Here is a 13,177-nt window from a genome sequence, read left to right on the forward strand (position 1 = left end):
CTGTTTGGAAATTTGCCTATCGTCCAAATGTACTGAACGGAAAATTGAGGGATCTCATAACTGAGAAGTTGTGGCGCTGGCCATTTTTACCAATGTCCCTTCAGGAGTTTCGTTTCCCCATCTGGTTTAATGACTTCATCTGTTCTGATCCAGGTTTCCCAAGATCATGAAGCAGACTCCTTGTTCTGATAAAACCCCTTTTTATTTAGGTTAAGGAGAATTCCTCTCCAGAAAAGTCCCGGCCAACAGTCTTTCAAGAGATTGCACATCTACAGACCTTGATCAGGCTTGGAGAGTTGCCAGGGTGATAGCTTCCAAACGCCATGCTGGAGCAGCAATTACTTGCCAAGGAGTCAGGAACAGATCTTCATGCTAATGAATTGAACTAATGGTCTCCTGCAAACCCCACTCCCCTTTCGCTCCTCTTTATTCCCTATGGGAGGGGCCATTCACCATCCACTGTGCCTTTACTCCCAAATTGACCCTTGTTCCTTAACTGTTCCCTTCGACTGGCAGCTCTGTGCATGTGCACTCTGGGAACAGGCTCCAGCTGTTCTTCTGCCCCACTGATCTCTGACTCCAAAGGCAGCTGATAATTGTCAGGTGGCCCTGGCCCCATCTCTGCCTCCAACGCAGAGCCCTCATCAGAGCCTTCCACAGACACCAGGACTGGCCCATGATCTCCCCAACCTCCTCATTGTCTGAGTCTGCCACCAGCTCTGCTGACCACAACATCATCCTGACAACTATTACGTTGGCATAGGTAGTCCTGAAATTGCAACCGTTCATTTCGTGACTTTTTCAAAGTTACAACAACACTGAAAAAAATGATTTATGACTTTCACATTTACAACCGTTGCACCATCTCCATGGTCACGTGGTCAAAATTCAGATGCTTGGCAACTGGCATGTATCTATGATGGTTTCACTGTCCCAGGATCATGTGATCCCCTTTTTGTAACCTTCCCAGCTGGCTTCTGAGAGACAAAGTCCCCAGGGAAAGCCAGATTCACTTAAACAACCACGTGACTAACTTAAAAACTGCTACGATCCACTTTACAACTGTGGCAAGGAAGGGCATAAAATAGAGCAGAATCCCCCTTAACAGCGGTCTTGCTTAGCCACAGCAATTTTGGGCTTGGTTGTGGTCGTAAGTCGAGAACTACCTACATAGGCATGGCATTTCCCCCGAAACTCAAAAAGCATTTTTTCTCCCAAAGGGGTAATTAAGTACGACAAAACTTGCATGAATGTGTGCATGCGTGCACGAGCGCGCGCACACACAGTCATGTCTTAATGCAAGAGAAGCAATCGGTTGGAAAAATCAGTGCAACGTATTTGATCAGCTGGGGAAATCCAATTTCGGTAAGCAAGATTAGCAACATTAAACACAGAATTCTGTCTGAATGAATCCTCGCCTGGTTCTCTTCTCTTCTCCCAGTTTAACGGCATCAACTTGCGGAATGCTACGGAACAACAAGCTCGGCTGATCATTGGGCAGCAGTGTGACACCATAACTATTCTGGCACAGTACAACCCCCACATGTTCCAGTTGGGCAATCATTCACGATCAAGGTAAGCTTTAGACCTTCTCCGCCAAAACCTGTATCATGTGAAGATCTTCTTACTGGACGTAGGTTTGAAGCAGAGACCAAGACACTCTTACCATGAAGCACCAGTTGGTTTATTGACAGATTATAGCAAGTGTTGTGTCCTGTTGGCCGCTGGCCTCTCCAACAGCCGAATTAGAGGAGGAAGAGGAGGAGGAGGAGGGGCATAGGAGTCAGGGTCAACATCAAGGCAATCTGAGAGCTCTGAAGGGGAAGAGCGAATGGAACTGGCAGAGAGAGAGAGAGAGAGAGAGAGAGCGCCTGGGCCATTCATCAGCCCTCAGATGGACAGTAAACAGCCCCCAGGTCTAGTGGTGGCTGATGAGGAAGAGGAGGAACAGCTGGGTCCAGTGCCTAACACACAGATGCACAGAAGGCAGAGGAGAGGAGAGCAGTGGAAATCTGTGGGCCGGTCCTTGGGATGGAAGAGCCACCGCTGCTAGCAAGGCCCCACCCTTTTATCTGGGGATTAAAAGGCAGGGGGCAGAGATGAATAGATGTGGCAGACCACTATTCATCTCCCTGCCAGACAATCTTGTTAGCCTGCGAGATAAACTTTTTGCTGGGGCTGCCGGTGTTCCTAATAAAGGAATCTTTTGAGTTCACGTCAGAGGGTTTGTTGTGTTTGGGGAGCTGGGTGAGAACAGCAGGGTTCCCCAACCTTTCTGGCTTTATGGCCCAGCTGGTGGGGGGAGTGGCTGTGGTTTCGTGTGAGTGGCAGGCAAGTCTACGCATGCACACAGCTCCATTTGCGCGAGTGGCGGGCACACACACACACACACACTGCTCTCGCAAAAGAGGTACTGGCGCTCACCTGCTGCTCGCACAAATGGCAATGCATATGTGCTTGCCTGCCACTTCCACAGCCCGGTTCCAAATGGCTCAAGGCCCAATAGTTGGCCACAGCCCCTAGGGGTTGAGGACCCCTTGATTATAGTAACAGAGGCAGGATGAGAAAGCCTGAAAGAGAAATGGAGTCACGAGCCCTCTCGATAGGTCTCTGCGAAAGGTCCTTTTGGTTTTTATTGGCTCACAAAATAGATAGCAGAGAGCCAAAGAAATACAGTCTTCCACGTGACAGATTAAATGAACCTTACTGATTGGATTCATTGACATACATTTTGAATGGGTGTTCTGACCCAGGCCCTTTTCCGACAAATCAAATACAACTCAAAAAGAACAGAAACCTTGTAATGTTTTTACAAAATAATTAGCTGTGATAAGCACAAGCCTTGCCAAACTGTGCGAGACTTGCCAAAAGATAACAGACAAGAAATAATCTGCAATACAAGAATCTTCTAATACAAACTCGTGGACATACTGGAATGTTGACGAGGCTGGCATTTCAAAACGTCTTTGCCTTCTGCAAAGAAGGTTAATTTCACAGCTGGATTTTATCTTCTTGAAGGAGAGGGGCCATTACCTTTCAGCCTTACCCCCAAGTCACCCGTGCTGTTGTAGCTGCTCTTTCCTCCGAGCAATCCTGCATGCACGCGCACTTGGCACAGGCTCCTCAGGAATCTCCTCATCACTGCTGCCAACCCCCACAATCTCTGAAATCAGCAGTCCACTCCCTGATGGTCCTGGCCCCTCATCTGAATCCTCACTCTATTCAGCCATCCACACCTGCTGCCTGCTAACCCCAACAATGGGTAATGTCAAGCCCAAAAGATCAGATCCACACAGAGGGACAAATTAAATTGATTTATTGCTAAAAGGCCTGGGCACCAGAATCTTTTCAGCTAAGGGTTAGCACTGCTTAGAGTGATAACAATGAAATTCATGGAGGTTTGGACTTAGACTGTTTGTGACTATGTAGGGATTCTAGGCTGATCCCTCTTTAATTCCGCCCAGAGCTTCTGCCATGTCTTCTCCTTACCAGTTATAATGGATGGGGAGGATGAGGTACATTAAATTTGTTTCTGCTGATCAGTCACAGCTGTAGGGAGCCAGAGGCACAGTTAAAAGTGCACTTAATTGTCATCTTGTGAGTGAGGTTTTTTTTTCTTCGAAGAAGTCTGACTTGAAGTGGAAAGAATATAGCTTCCTTAGTCTACTTGCAAGGAACCCGTGCTGGACTAAACTACAGGTTCAAGTAAAATTCAAAGGCAACCAATCAGTCAAGCAGAATATGAGCTGGAAGGGGCCTTGGAGGTCTTCTAGTCCAGCCCACTGCTAAAGCAGGAGACCCTATATCATTTCAGACAAATGGTTGTCTAGTCTCTTCTTAAGAACCCGCAGTGATGGAGCACCCACAACTTCTGAAGGCAACTTCTGTTCCACTGGTTGATTGTCCTCACTGTTAGGAAGTTTCTCCTTAATTCCAGGTTGCTTTTCTCCTTGGTTAGTTTTCATCTGTTGCTTCTTCTACCTTCTGGCGCGGAGGTCTTGAGGATCATTCTAGACCCCAAAAGTTCTTGAAAGTTATCACATTTTATTCGCCTTTCAATTCACTTCTTTTATGGCTCCCTTCTTTCCTTTAAGCTCCCGCCTGGAACCAGTGAGTAGTCATTCCACTCCACAAAGCAGTGGAGCTCCAACTCCTGACAGCCATTCCATAATTGACACTGTGAGCGAACAGGATGAAGGGACCATGACTCCTCCCTCCAAGGAGACCACGCCAACCACCAGTCCCCGCAATTCAGTTAGGTAAGCTACTTTCATTACCTAAACTAGGTATCCTCATCAAGCTTTCAAGAAGAGTTGGACTGCCATCGGTCAGAAATGGTGTAAGATTGCTTGGGCAAGGGGTTGCACTAGATCAGGGGTTGCCAACCTTTTGGACCTCAGGGACCACCAAATTCATAATTTTAAATCCCGGGGACCACTAATATGAATTTTGACTGACGGTGGTTTGCTGACGTTGGTGGGAAAGTTGGCCCCATATTCCAGAGCCTGATCTCTCCCTCCCTCCCTCCCTCCCTCCCCCTCCCCCTGTCTCATATCTACTGTGTTTGTCTGTCTGTCTGTCTATCTGTCTGTCTATCTATCTATCTGTCTGTCTGTCTGTCTGTCTGTCTGTCTGTCTGTCTGTCTATCCGTCTATCCGTCTATCCATCCATCCATCCATCCATTCATCCATCCATCCATCCATCCATGCATCCATGCATCCATCCATGCATCCATCCATCCATCCATCCATCCATCTATCTATCTATCTATCTATCTATGGTATCTATCTTTATCTTCTCTGTCTCTGTCACTCTTTCTCTGTCCCTTCCTCTCACCCCCCTTGTTTCATATCTGCAGTGTCTGTCTGTCTGTCTCTCTCTCTCTCTCTCTCTCCTCTCTGTCACTGTCTCTCTCTCTTTCTCTTTCTCTCTGTCTCTCTCTCTCTCTTTTAAAGGATGATGTGATAGAAATAGGTGTTGAATTTTTTTTAAAATAAAAACAACACATTCTTATAAATACTCTGCGCAAGGAACAAGGGCACGAAAATGAGTTGAGTATTCGCATGGATACAAATTTGTTGTGTGTCCAATCACACTTGGCCAATAAAGAATTCTATTCTGTTCTCTTCAATTTCATTCCATATTCTATTCTATTCTATTCTATTCTATTCTATTCTATTCTATTCTATTCTATTCTATTCTACTCCAGTCCATATTCTATTCTGGTCTAGTCTAGTCTCGTCTCGTCTCAACTCATCTAGTCTTCACTCCAATTTCTATTCTATTCTATTCTATTCTATTCTATTCTATTCTATTCTATTCTATTCTATTCTATTCTATTCTGACATCCAGATGTTGAGCGGGGAACAGTTCATTCCTGTCCTGAGGCGCTCAAACCCAACCACCTGCTGGAACATCCTTTTATCTTTATCCTTCTCCCCGTCCCCCCCAGAAGGATTAAGGGGAGCCATGGAGGATTAGTTTGATTGATGGCCTTCTCTCTTCTTTGTCCTTGTTCATAGGAGTTCTGTTGACACGATTAAGAGGACACCTGAACCTAGAACGGTTAACATCAGGAAATTTCAAGCGGAGCTCGGAATCCAAATTGGTGGTGGGAACATGCATGGGATATTTGTCTCTGACCTAGAAGAGGAGAGCCCAGCCAAAGGATCTGAAGGTCTAATGCCAGGAGATCTAATACTGGAGGTAACGCTGTTAATAAGTAAAAGAAAGAAGGAACCAAGAAAGACAAAAGAGTTCTAGATGCCAGAAAAGAAGAGTGATGGTGTGAACTTGGTCACATAAAACAAATTTTGGGGCTGTTGTGTTTTTAACCAGAGCTTTGGACTATTTCTGGGGTATCTTAAAAGGTGAAATCGTGGCAGCTGGACCAAAGTTTATTAAAACTGAGGCGTTTTGTTACTCATCCAGGTAACTTCTTCAGTCTGAATGAAAATTTGGGTAGGCGGAGAGTCAGTGTTGGCTCAGTTGCCATTTCACCTTCTGAAATATTTTTGGCCTGGGTGATTGAATTTGAATTTGAATTCTTTATTGTCATTGTACGTATATACACAGTATACATACAACAAAACTCATATAACACCCAGAGACCAGACCCAACACACACATACACATGACAATCCTCAAACACACCCCAGCCACCAAAATTCCCCACCCTCTAAAATCACACAAGCATCCACACAACAGACCAAGCAATACTGTCCAACAGCTCACTGATGATGGTCCTTAAGTTCATTGCTAAATGCAATTATAGCTCTGGGATAAAAACTGTTCAGAAAAACGTGTGCTCTGAGTTTTAATTGTTCTCTATCTTCTGCCAGAAGGCAACAGTTCATAAAGATTGTAAGCAGGATGGGAAGAGTCTCGTTGTGCGACTTTCTCAAACAGTGAAATGCGAAGATGTCATTCAGGGCTGGTAGCTGGAGCCCAATGATATTCTGGGCAGTTTTAATGATTCTCTGCAGAGCTTTTTTGTCTGCTACAGAGCTGCTCCCGTACCATGCAAGGATGCCGTATGTAAGGACACTCTCAATGGTGCTGCATTAGTAAGACAGAAGTAGATGCTGAGATAGATTTATCCTCTTCTGTGCCTTCTTCACAGAATTGAATCTTCATTTACTGTTTCTGAGCTTGTTTTCTGGGTTTTGAAGGACTTGAGGGACTACTTTAGAGCACAAGTGATGATGTCCTGTCTCAGAAGCCACAAGGTGTCATCCCGCAGATAACCCCAAATTGCCTATATTCCCCCAGTCCTGACAGAACTGTTGCCTGATGACATTATCACTTGTGCAATATCACTCGTAGCCCGTCATCTCCATACAGCCCGTACTCTGATATGAAATAAAATAAAAGAATAGGTCATTTTTAGACCATTGCAAAATCCATGATGGTGGGTCTCATTATCTGTGTGGAAATGTACACTTCTATCTGGGATTTCATACAAGTTTCGAGCCATTTGCTTATTTCACCCTACGGTGAGGAAGATTAATTTCAGGTTGTATGGTGTTGGATTACACAGCTTTAGCTAACCCAGGGGTGTCAAACACAAGGCCCGCAGGGCACATCAGGTCCACAGTGTGCTTGGATCCAGCCCATGGGGCCATCCTGGAAAATGTAAGGGGACGGCCAGCATGGCTTCAGCCCGCTCTACCCAGTGCAAAGAGGAAACATGCCAGCTGTCAACTCATAAAGCATTCCGGGCCTACTCTCGAGTTGCCATAGGCAGGAGGAGGAGAACAGATGGAGCAGCTCAGTTGCTATGACCAGAAGCACATTCCATGCATACCTTTCTCCAGATTGTATCAGCCAGTGAGAGTGCTCATTGGAAAATGTGATTTATGACACATCCTGGGAGGATGGGGGGAAACGAGTTGTTTTGGGATTGCTCGCAAGGCGCTTATTACTATTGGTACTACCCTTGCTTGCCTTTGCCATAGTCATTCTATTTCTATTTGTAGGTCTTTGTATTTTGTTGCTATTATTGTTATCGTTATTATCATTATTATTGTTATTACTATTGTTGTTATTGTTGTTGTTATTACTATTGTTGTTATTGTTATTGTTATTACTATTGTTGTTGTTGTTGTTATTATTATTATTATTGTTGTTGTTGTTGTTATTATTATTATTATTATTTACAGTATGGGTCCGTTGACATGCGAAATAAAACAGCGGAGGAAGCTTACCTTGAAATGCTCAAACCAGCTGACACGATTAGAATAAAAGCTCAGTACAGATTCGAAGAATTCAACAGGATCAAAGATTTACCTGGAGATGGTTTCTATGTCAGGTACTTAAAAAAAAAATATCTCACCTCGTATTTTCATCAACTATCATGGGCTGCTTATGGACACAAACTTTTCTTCCTGGTTTAGTGCAGAAAACTTAGCCAAATTGCTACAACTTCATTGGAATATTTGCATATGTGAAGAACTTGGTGCTAGAGTAGGGAGGTGATGCCATTTAAACCACAGCTCAATGACCAACTTAAATAATATTAAATATTTGAGATGATTAAATCAAACTGCACTGGTGATAATTTCATATTTCATTGTCCATTCTTATGTCTGTTTTCTGAGTTACTTGCAAAGTGCAGAACCTAGGAATAAAGATTTTTTGAAATGGGTATTTTTTACAATGTCCTTTGGAACCCCAGCCTTCTAGAATTTTTTCAAGATTTTCTTTCGCTTCCTTTTTCAGGTTCTCCCTTCTTTTTTTCTTCCAGCAGTTCTGAGTCATTGTTTGGTCTCCCACTTATTTCAGGGGGGGATGCCCCCGCCAGCCTGGAATTGAAAAGATTAAGGGATCCAGTCCCCAAAAACTGATGGGGAAGAGAGTGGGATCCAAAATTTTGCTTAAAACAGAAGCTTGGAAATCCCAAGGGTGCTTTTGTTTTAAAGACAGCTGGACTTTCTGGTTTTTCTTCCTTTGTTTCTCATCCAGAAAGCTTCTTCGGTAGCATCTTGGATGAGAAGCAAAAAATAAATAAATCAGAAAGTCCAGTTGCCTCTTGAAAAAAAAAATAACAATAAAAGCACCTTTGGGATAACCTGTATGATTAAGAACCTCCCTAGAAAGGAGCTTGGAAACTTTTCAAGACACAGAAACTGCCAGGTTTTTTTTTTAAAAAAAACACACAATCTGGCTGAGTTTGCAACCAACCACAATAACAATAATATTCAGCTCACACAAGTAGAGATGACACAAATGGATTAAAAGCAACATCATAGTGGTCACCAAAATGATTCACTGGACTATATGTGGAACAACTTGCCTCCAGAAGTTGTGAATGCTCCCAGCACTGGAAGTTTTTAAGAAGAGATTGGACAACCATTTGTCTGAAATGGTAGAGGGTTTCCTGGACTAGAAGACCACCGAAGTCCCTTCTAACTACTCTACTCTACTCTACTCTACTCTACTCTACTCTACTCTACTCTACTCTACTCTACTCTACTCTACCCTACCCTACCCTACCCTACCCTACCCTACTCCACTCCACTCCTATATTCTATTCTATTCTATTCTACTCTACTCTGCTCTGTTCTATTCTTCATTCCAATATCTATTCTATTCTATTCTATTCTATTCTATTCTATTCTATTCTATTCTATTCTATTCTATTCTATTCTATTCTATTCAACTCCATTCCATTCCATTCCATTCCATTCCACTCCACTCGACTCGACTCTACTCTACTCTATGCTATTCTTCATTCCAATATCTATTCTACTCTACTCTACTCTACTCTACTCTACTCTACTCTACTCTACTCTACTCTACTCTATTCTATTCTACTCTACTCTATTCTATTCTACTCTTCCATTCCCTATTCTATTATTATTCCATATTCTGTTCTGTTCTGTTCTACTCTGCCCTACCCTACCATACTCTAGTCTATTCTTATTCCATGTTCTGTTCTGTTCTATTCTACTCTGTCCTACCCTCCTCAAATTCTATTCCATCTGTAAACATTATTATGTGCCAGTTATGAAACATTGGTAGAAATACTGAATTGAAAAGGTAATTGAAAATGGGCAGGTTAAAATATTGTAGGATTTACAAATACCAGTCAATAAAGTCTTGTGTCATAACATGCCAAATTTAACTATGATACTTCCCCACCCCACCCGTCAAGGGGCCCAAAGTAAATCTTTGTCTAAATCACGCATTTTTGTACGTCGAAGGTCACTTTTTTTTCTCCATGTTGGTAGAGATGGCTGTTGGGATATCTGCAGTACAGGAGGTCCTTAGTTTTTGTCCCGTAACATCTGGAACAGTCTGAAAATGATAGATAGTCATCTCTCTCTCTCTCTCTCTCTCTCTCTCTCTCTCTCTCTTTCTCCTTGCAGGGCACTCTATGACCGGCTAGCAGAAGTCGAGCAGGACTTGAGTTTTAAAAAAGATGATATTTTGTATGTCGATGACACTCTGCCCCAGGGGAACTTTGGCTGTTGGATGGCCTGGCAGCTGGATGAGAACGCTCAGAAGCTGGAAAGAGGACAGATCCCCAGCAAATACATGTAATTCCACCCTAGAGATTTCAATGGGATTTGGGGCATTGCACAAACAAAGCTACTTGAAAGAAGTAAACATAAATGCAAGCCTTCTACCCTTCATGACTGGGTTGGAAGAAGCCAACTCTAGAGAAAGAGGTGAAAACGAAAGAGGCAAGGAAAGTGCTAAAATGGGACAAAATTCACTTAACAGCTGTCTCACTTGGGAAAATAAAATGTTGGGCTCAGTTGTGCTCATTCGTCAAGGGCGACCCGTATTCAGAAGGATGTCTCTTACAAATTCTGTAGAGATTCTCACTCATCCAGGTCATGGTTGTCCCAAAGGTGCTTGTTTTTTCACGAGGCAACTGGACTTTCTTGGATTTTTCTTTGAAGACATTTCACTTTTCATCCAAGAAGCTTCTTCAGCTTTGACTGGATGGTGGGGAATGGAAGGATTTCTCTTCCCTGCAGACAGCTCGTCATTTGCATCCTTTAGAGGGTCATTGAGGCCTCTTGGAGGTTTGTCTGTCTCCCCAGGGTCACCTGAGTAGTTGCTCCTGGTTCTTATCATCTGCAAGGAGGAAATCCATTTCTACTCGCACACCATTCGAAGGGTGTTCATCCCAAAGTGCATGGCTAAAAGTCTATGATCCTAAGGACACAAATAAACCTCCAAGTGCTTTCAATGGCCCTCTAAAAGGATGGAAATGACCAGCTGTCTGCAAGGAGTATAAATCTTTCCATTTCCCACCAACCTGTTAGAGCTGAGGAAGCTTTTTGGATGAGAAGCGAAACGTCTCCAAAGAAAAACCAGAAAATCCGGTTGCCTCTTGAAAAAAAAAACACCTTTGGGACGTGCCTCTTACAACCGGCTCTGTTTTTTTTTTTCCTAGGATTTTTTTTTCGGTCCCAATCCTTTCACCTCTTCCTGCCTGACTCTCCCAACCCTTCCTTTCTAGAATGGAGCAGGAATTCTACAGGAGACACAGCATGTCCGAAGCCAAAGATGAGAACAGCTCCTCGAAGGCAACCTCGGCTGCGGCCCGCCGATCCTTCTTCCGAAGGAAACACAAACACAAGCGAAGCGGGTCCAAAGATGGGAAAGATTTGCTGGCCCTGGACACCATTAGCACGGACTCCATTCCTTTCTTGGACGGCAAGTGCCGATCGCATTCTCTTAATGACCGGGCAGAACCAACTGGGGGAATTTTCCTCCGCAAACTTTGTGCGTTGCAAATGCAGGAGGCGGCTGCGGAACGGATAAGGCAGAGCTACAGTTCTGGGGGGATGTGTGTGTTTGTTGTGTGTATGTGTGTGTGTGTGTCTTTTTAACATGTTGTCAGGGTTCCAGCTAATAGATCCGTTGCAAGCAAGAACTCTGAGGCAGGTGAATTCCTCAAAGAATCGCTTTATTGGGAACATCATATTGGCACAGATCTGGTGAAAACTGACACTGAAGAGCCCCTCAGTTTTCACCTAATTAGAAGTTTTTCCCCTCAATCCCAAACAATCAGCCACATGGCCCAATCAAGGTAGTGTCTGCTGGTCTGGTGACATCACTCCTCCTGTTCTGACCTAGGCTTCCCAAAATCACGAGGCAGACTCCTCATCTTGACAAAACCCCTTTTTTTATCAGTCTAATGTGATTTCCTCTCATTCACATCCGTCAAACAGTCTTTCAAGGGTGAATTGCAATCACAGACCTTATCAAGCTTGGAGAGCTGCCAGGCCGATAGCTTCCAAGTGCAATGCTGGAGTAGAGGAGTCAGAAACAAATCTTCAAGGAGTCAGAAACAAATCTTCACCCTAATTAAATGAACTAATTGTCTCCTTCAAACCCCACTCCCCTTTTGCTCCTCTTTATTCCCTATGGGAGGGGATATTCACTGTCCACCTGTGTCTTTATTCCCAAGTTGACCCTTGTTCCTTAGCTGTTCCCTTCTCCTGGCAGCTCTGCGCATGTGCACATTGGGAACAGGCTCCAGCTGTTCTTCTCCCCCATTGATCTCCGACTCTGATCTGATGACTGTTGGATGGCCCTGGTCCCATCTCTGCTTCTGATGCAGAGCCCTCGTCAGAGCTTTTCCCAAACTCCAGGACTGGCCTGTGTTCCACCCCAACCTCATCACTGTCCAATTCTGCTGCCAGTTCCACTGGTGGGCCAGAACACCTCCTTCAGCCAGATGTGAGAACGACCTTGGTTGCCAAGAAAAAGTGTTTTATTTTGACTACACAACCCCAACCATCTCTAATCCTTCCCTCCCTATCCCTCAGCTCCAGTGTGGCAACACTGAAGTTCCAACATAGCTTCGGCCAGGCCAGCTTCAGGGTTGACACATGTCCAGTTAGGGTCCATAACTAAATATCTCTCTTTTAAAAAGCCATAATTAAGACTCCCGCCCACTCCAGAGTGCATGGGTAAAAATTAAGCTAGGGTGGAGATGGGAGGGAGCTGCCCTACTACTTACCTTTGGACAGTTGTAGCCAGGCCTGGCACATCCTGACACCTGCCTTGCCAGCCCATTTCTTCTTCAGCCAGCAAGGCTGGCAAGGCTTTCCTGAAGGCCTCGGGAGCTGATAACAAAGCTCCGGATCGATCCAGAGCTCTGTTAATGGCTACAGAGGCCTCCAGGAAAGCCTTGCCGGTCACAGAAGAAGTTCCTGAAGGCCCCTGACAGCGAAAAGGAGGCTGGGGGCGATGCACGCAAGTGAGGTGAGTCAGTGGATGACATCCCCCGAAAATAAGACCTGGTGCCTTTTTTGGTGGCAATAAAATAAAATAAGACAGGGTCTTATTTTCAGGGAAACACGGTAGTAAAAGCTGCAAGAAGTTAATGCAGGGGTCCCCAAATTTGGCAACTTTAAGGCTTGTGGACTTCAACTCCCAGAATTCTCCAGACGGCTATATTGTTAAGTTTGGAGACCTCTGAGTTAATGGCTTGATGACGGACGCCGGCCTTCCTTTCGTCAGCTTTTAAATAAGAGATTTGTGTTGGCCATAAGCCCTTTATTCTAGTGACTTTCCGACAAGCGATCTTTCTTATCGCAGCTGGCCCTTTCATAACCCTTCAGTTCCTTCTGTATGCCCTGGTCTCTAAAAAAAAGGTTCAATTTGCCTCACCAAATTTGGTGTCTTAGAAATAACAGGATTCGTTTCACT

The 13,177-nt window shown here is 44.3% G+C and overlaps 1 protein-coding gene across 4 annotated transcripts in view; it reads left to right on the top strand.

Moving 5' to 3' along the window:
• Positions 1–13,177, top strand: part of DLG5 (discs large MAGUK scaffold protein 5) — a 115,681-nt gene that overhangs the window by 87,597 nt on the left and 14,907 nt on the right. For all 4 annotated transcript variants that reach the window (XM_087932188.1, XM_087932189.1, XM_026710945.2 and 1 more), the window contains 6 exons: positions 1,442–1,575; positions 4,095–4,259; positions 5,524–5,707; positions 7,663–7,811; positions 9,871–10,041; positions 10,977–11,173. In XM_087932188.1, coding sequence (XP_087788314.1) covers positions 1,442–1,575; positions 4,095–4,259; positions 5,524–5,707; positions 7,663–7,811; positions 9,871–10,041; positions 10,977–11,173 — 1,000 coding nt within the window. The remainder of the gene's footprint in view (positions 1–1,441; positions 1,576–4,094; positions 4,260–5,523; positions 5,708–7,662; positions 7,812–9,870; positions 10,042–10,976; positions 11,174–13,177) is intronic.

The sequence above is a fragment of the Pseudonaja textilis genome, chromosome 4 (assembly GCF_049901715.1).
Source record: "Pseudonaja textilis isolate UNSWEBS1 chromosome 4, rPseTex1.2, whole genome shotgun sequence".
NCBI classification, from domain to species: Eukaryota; Metazoa; Chordata; class Lepidosauria; order Squamata; family Elapidae; genus Pseudonaja; species Pseudonaja textilis.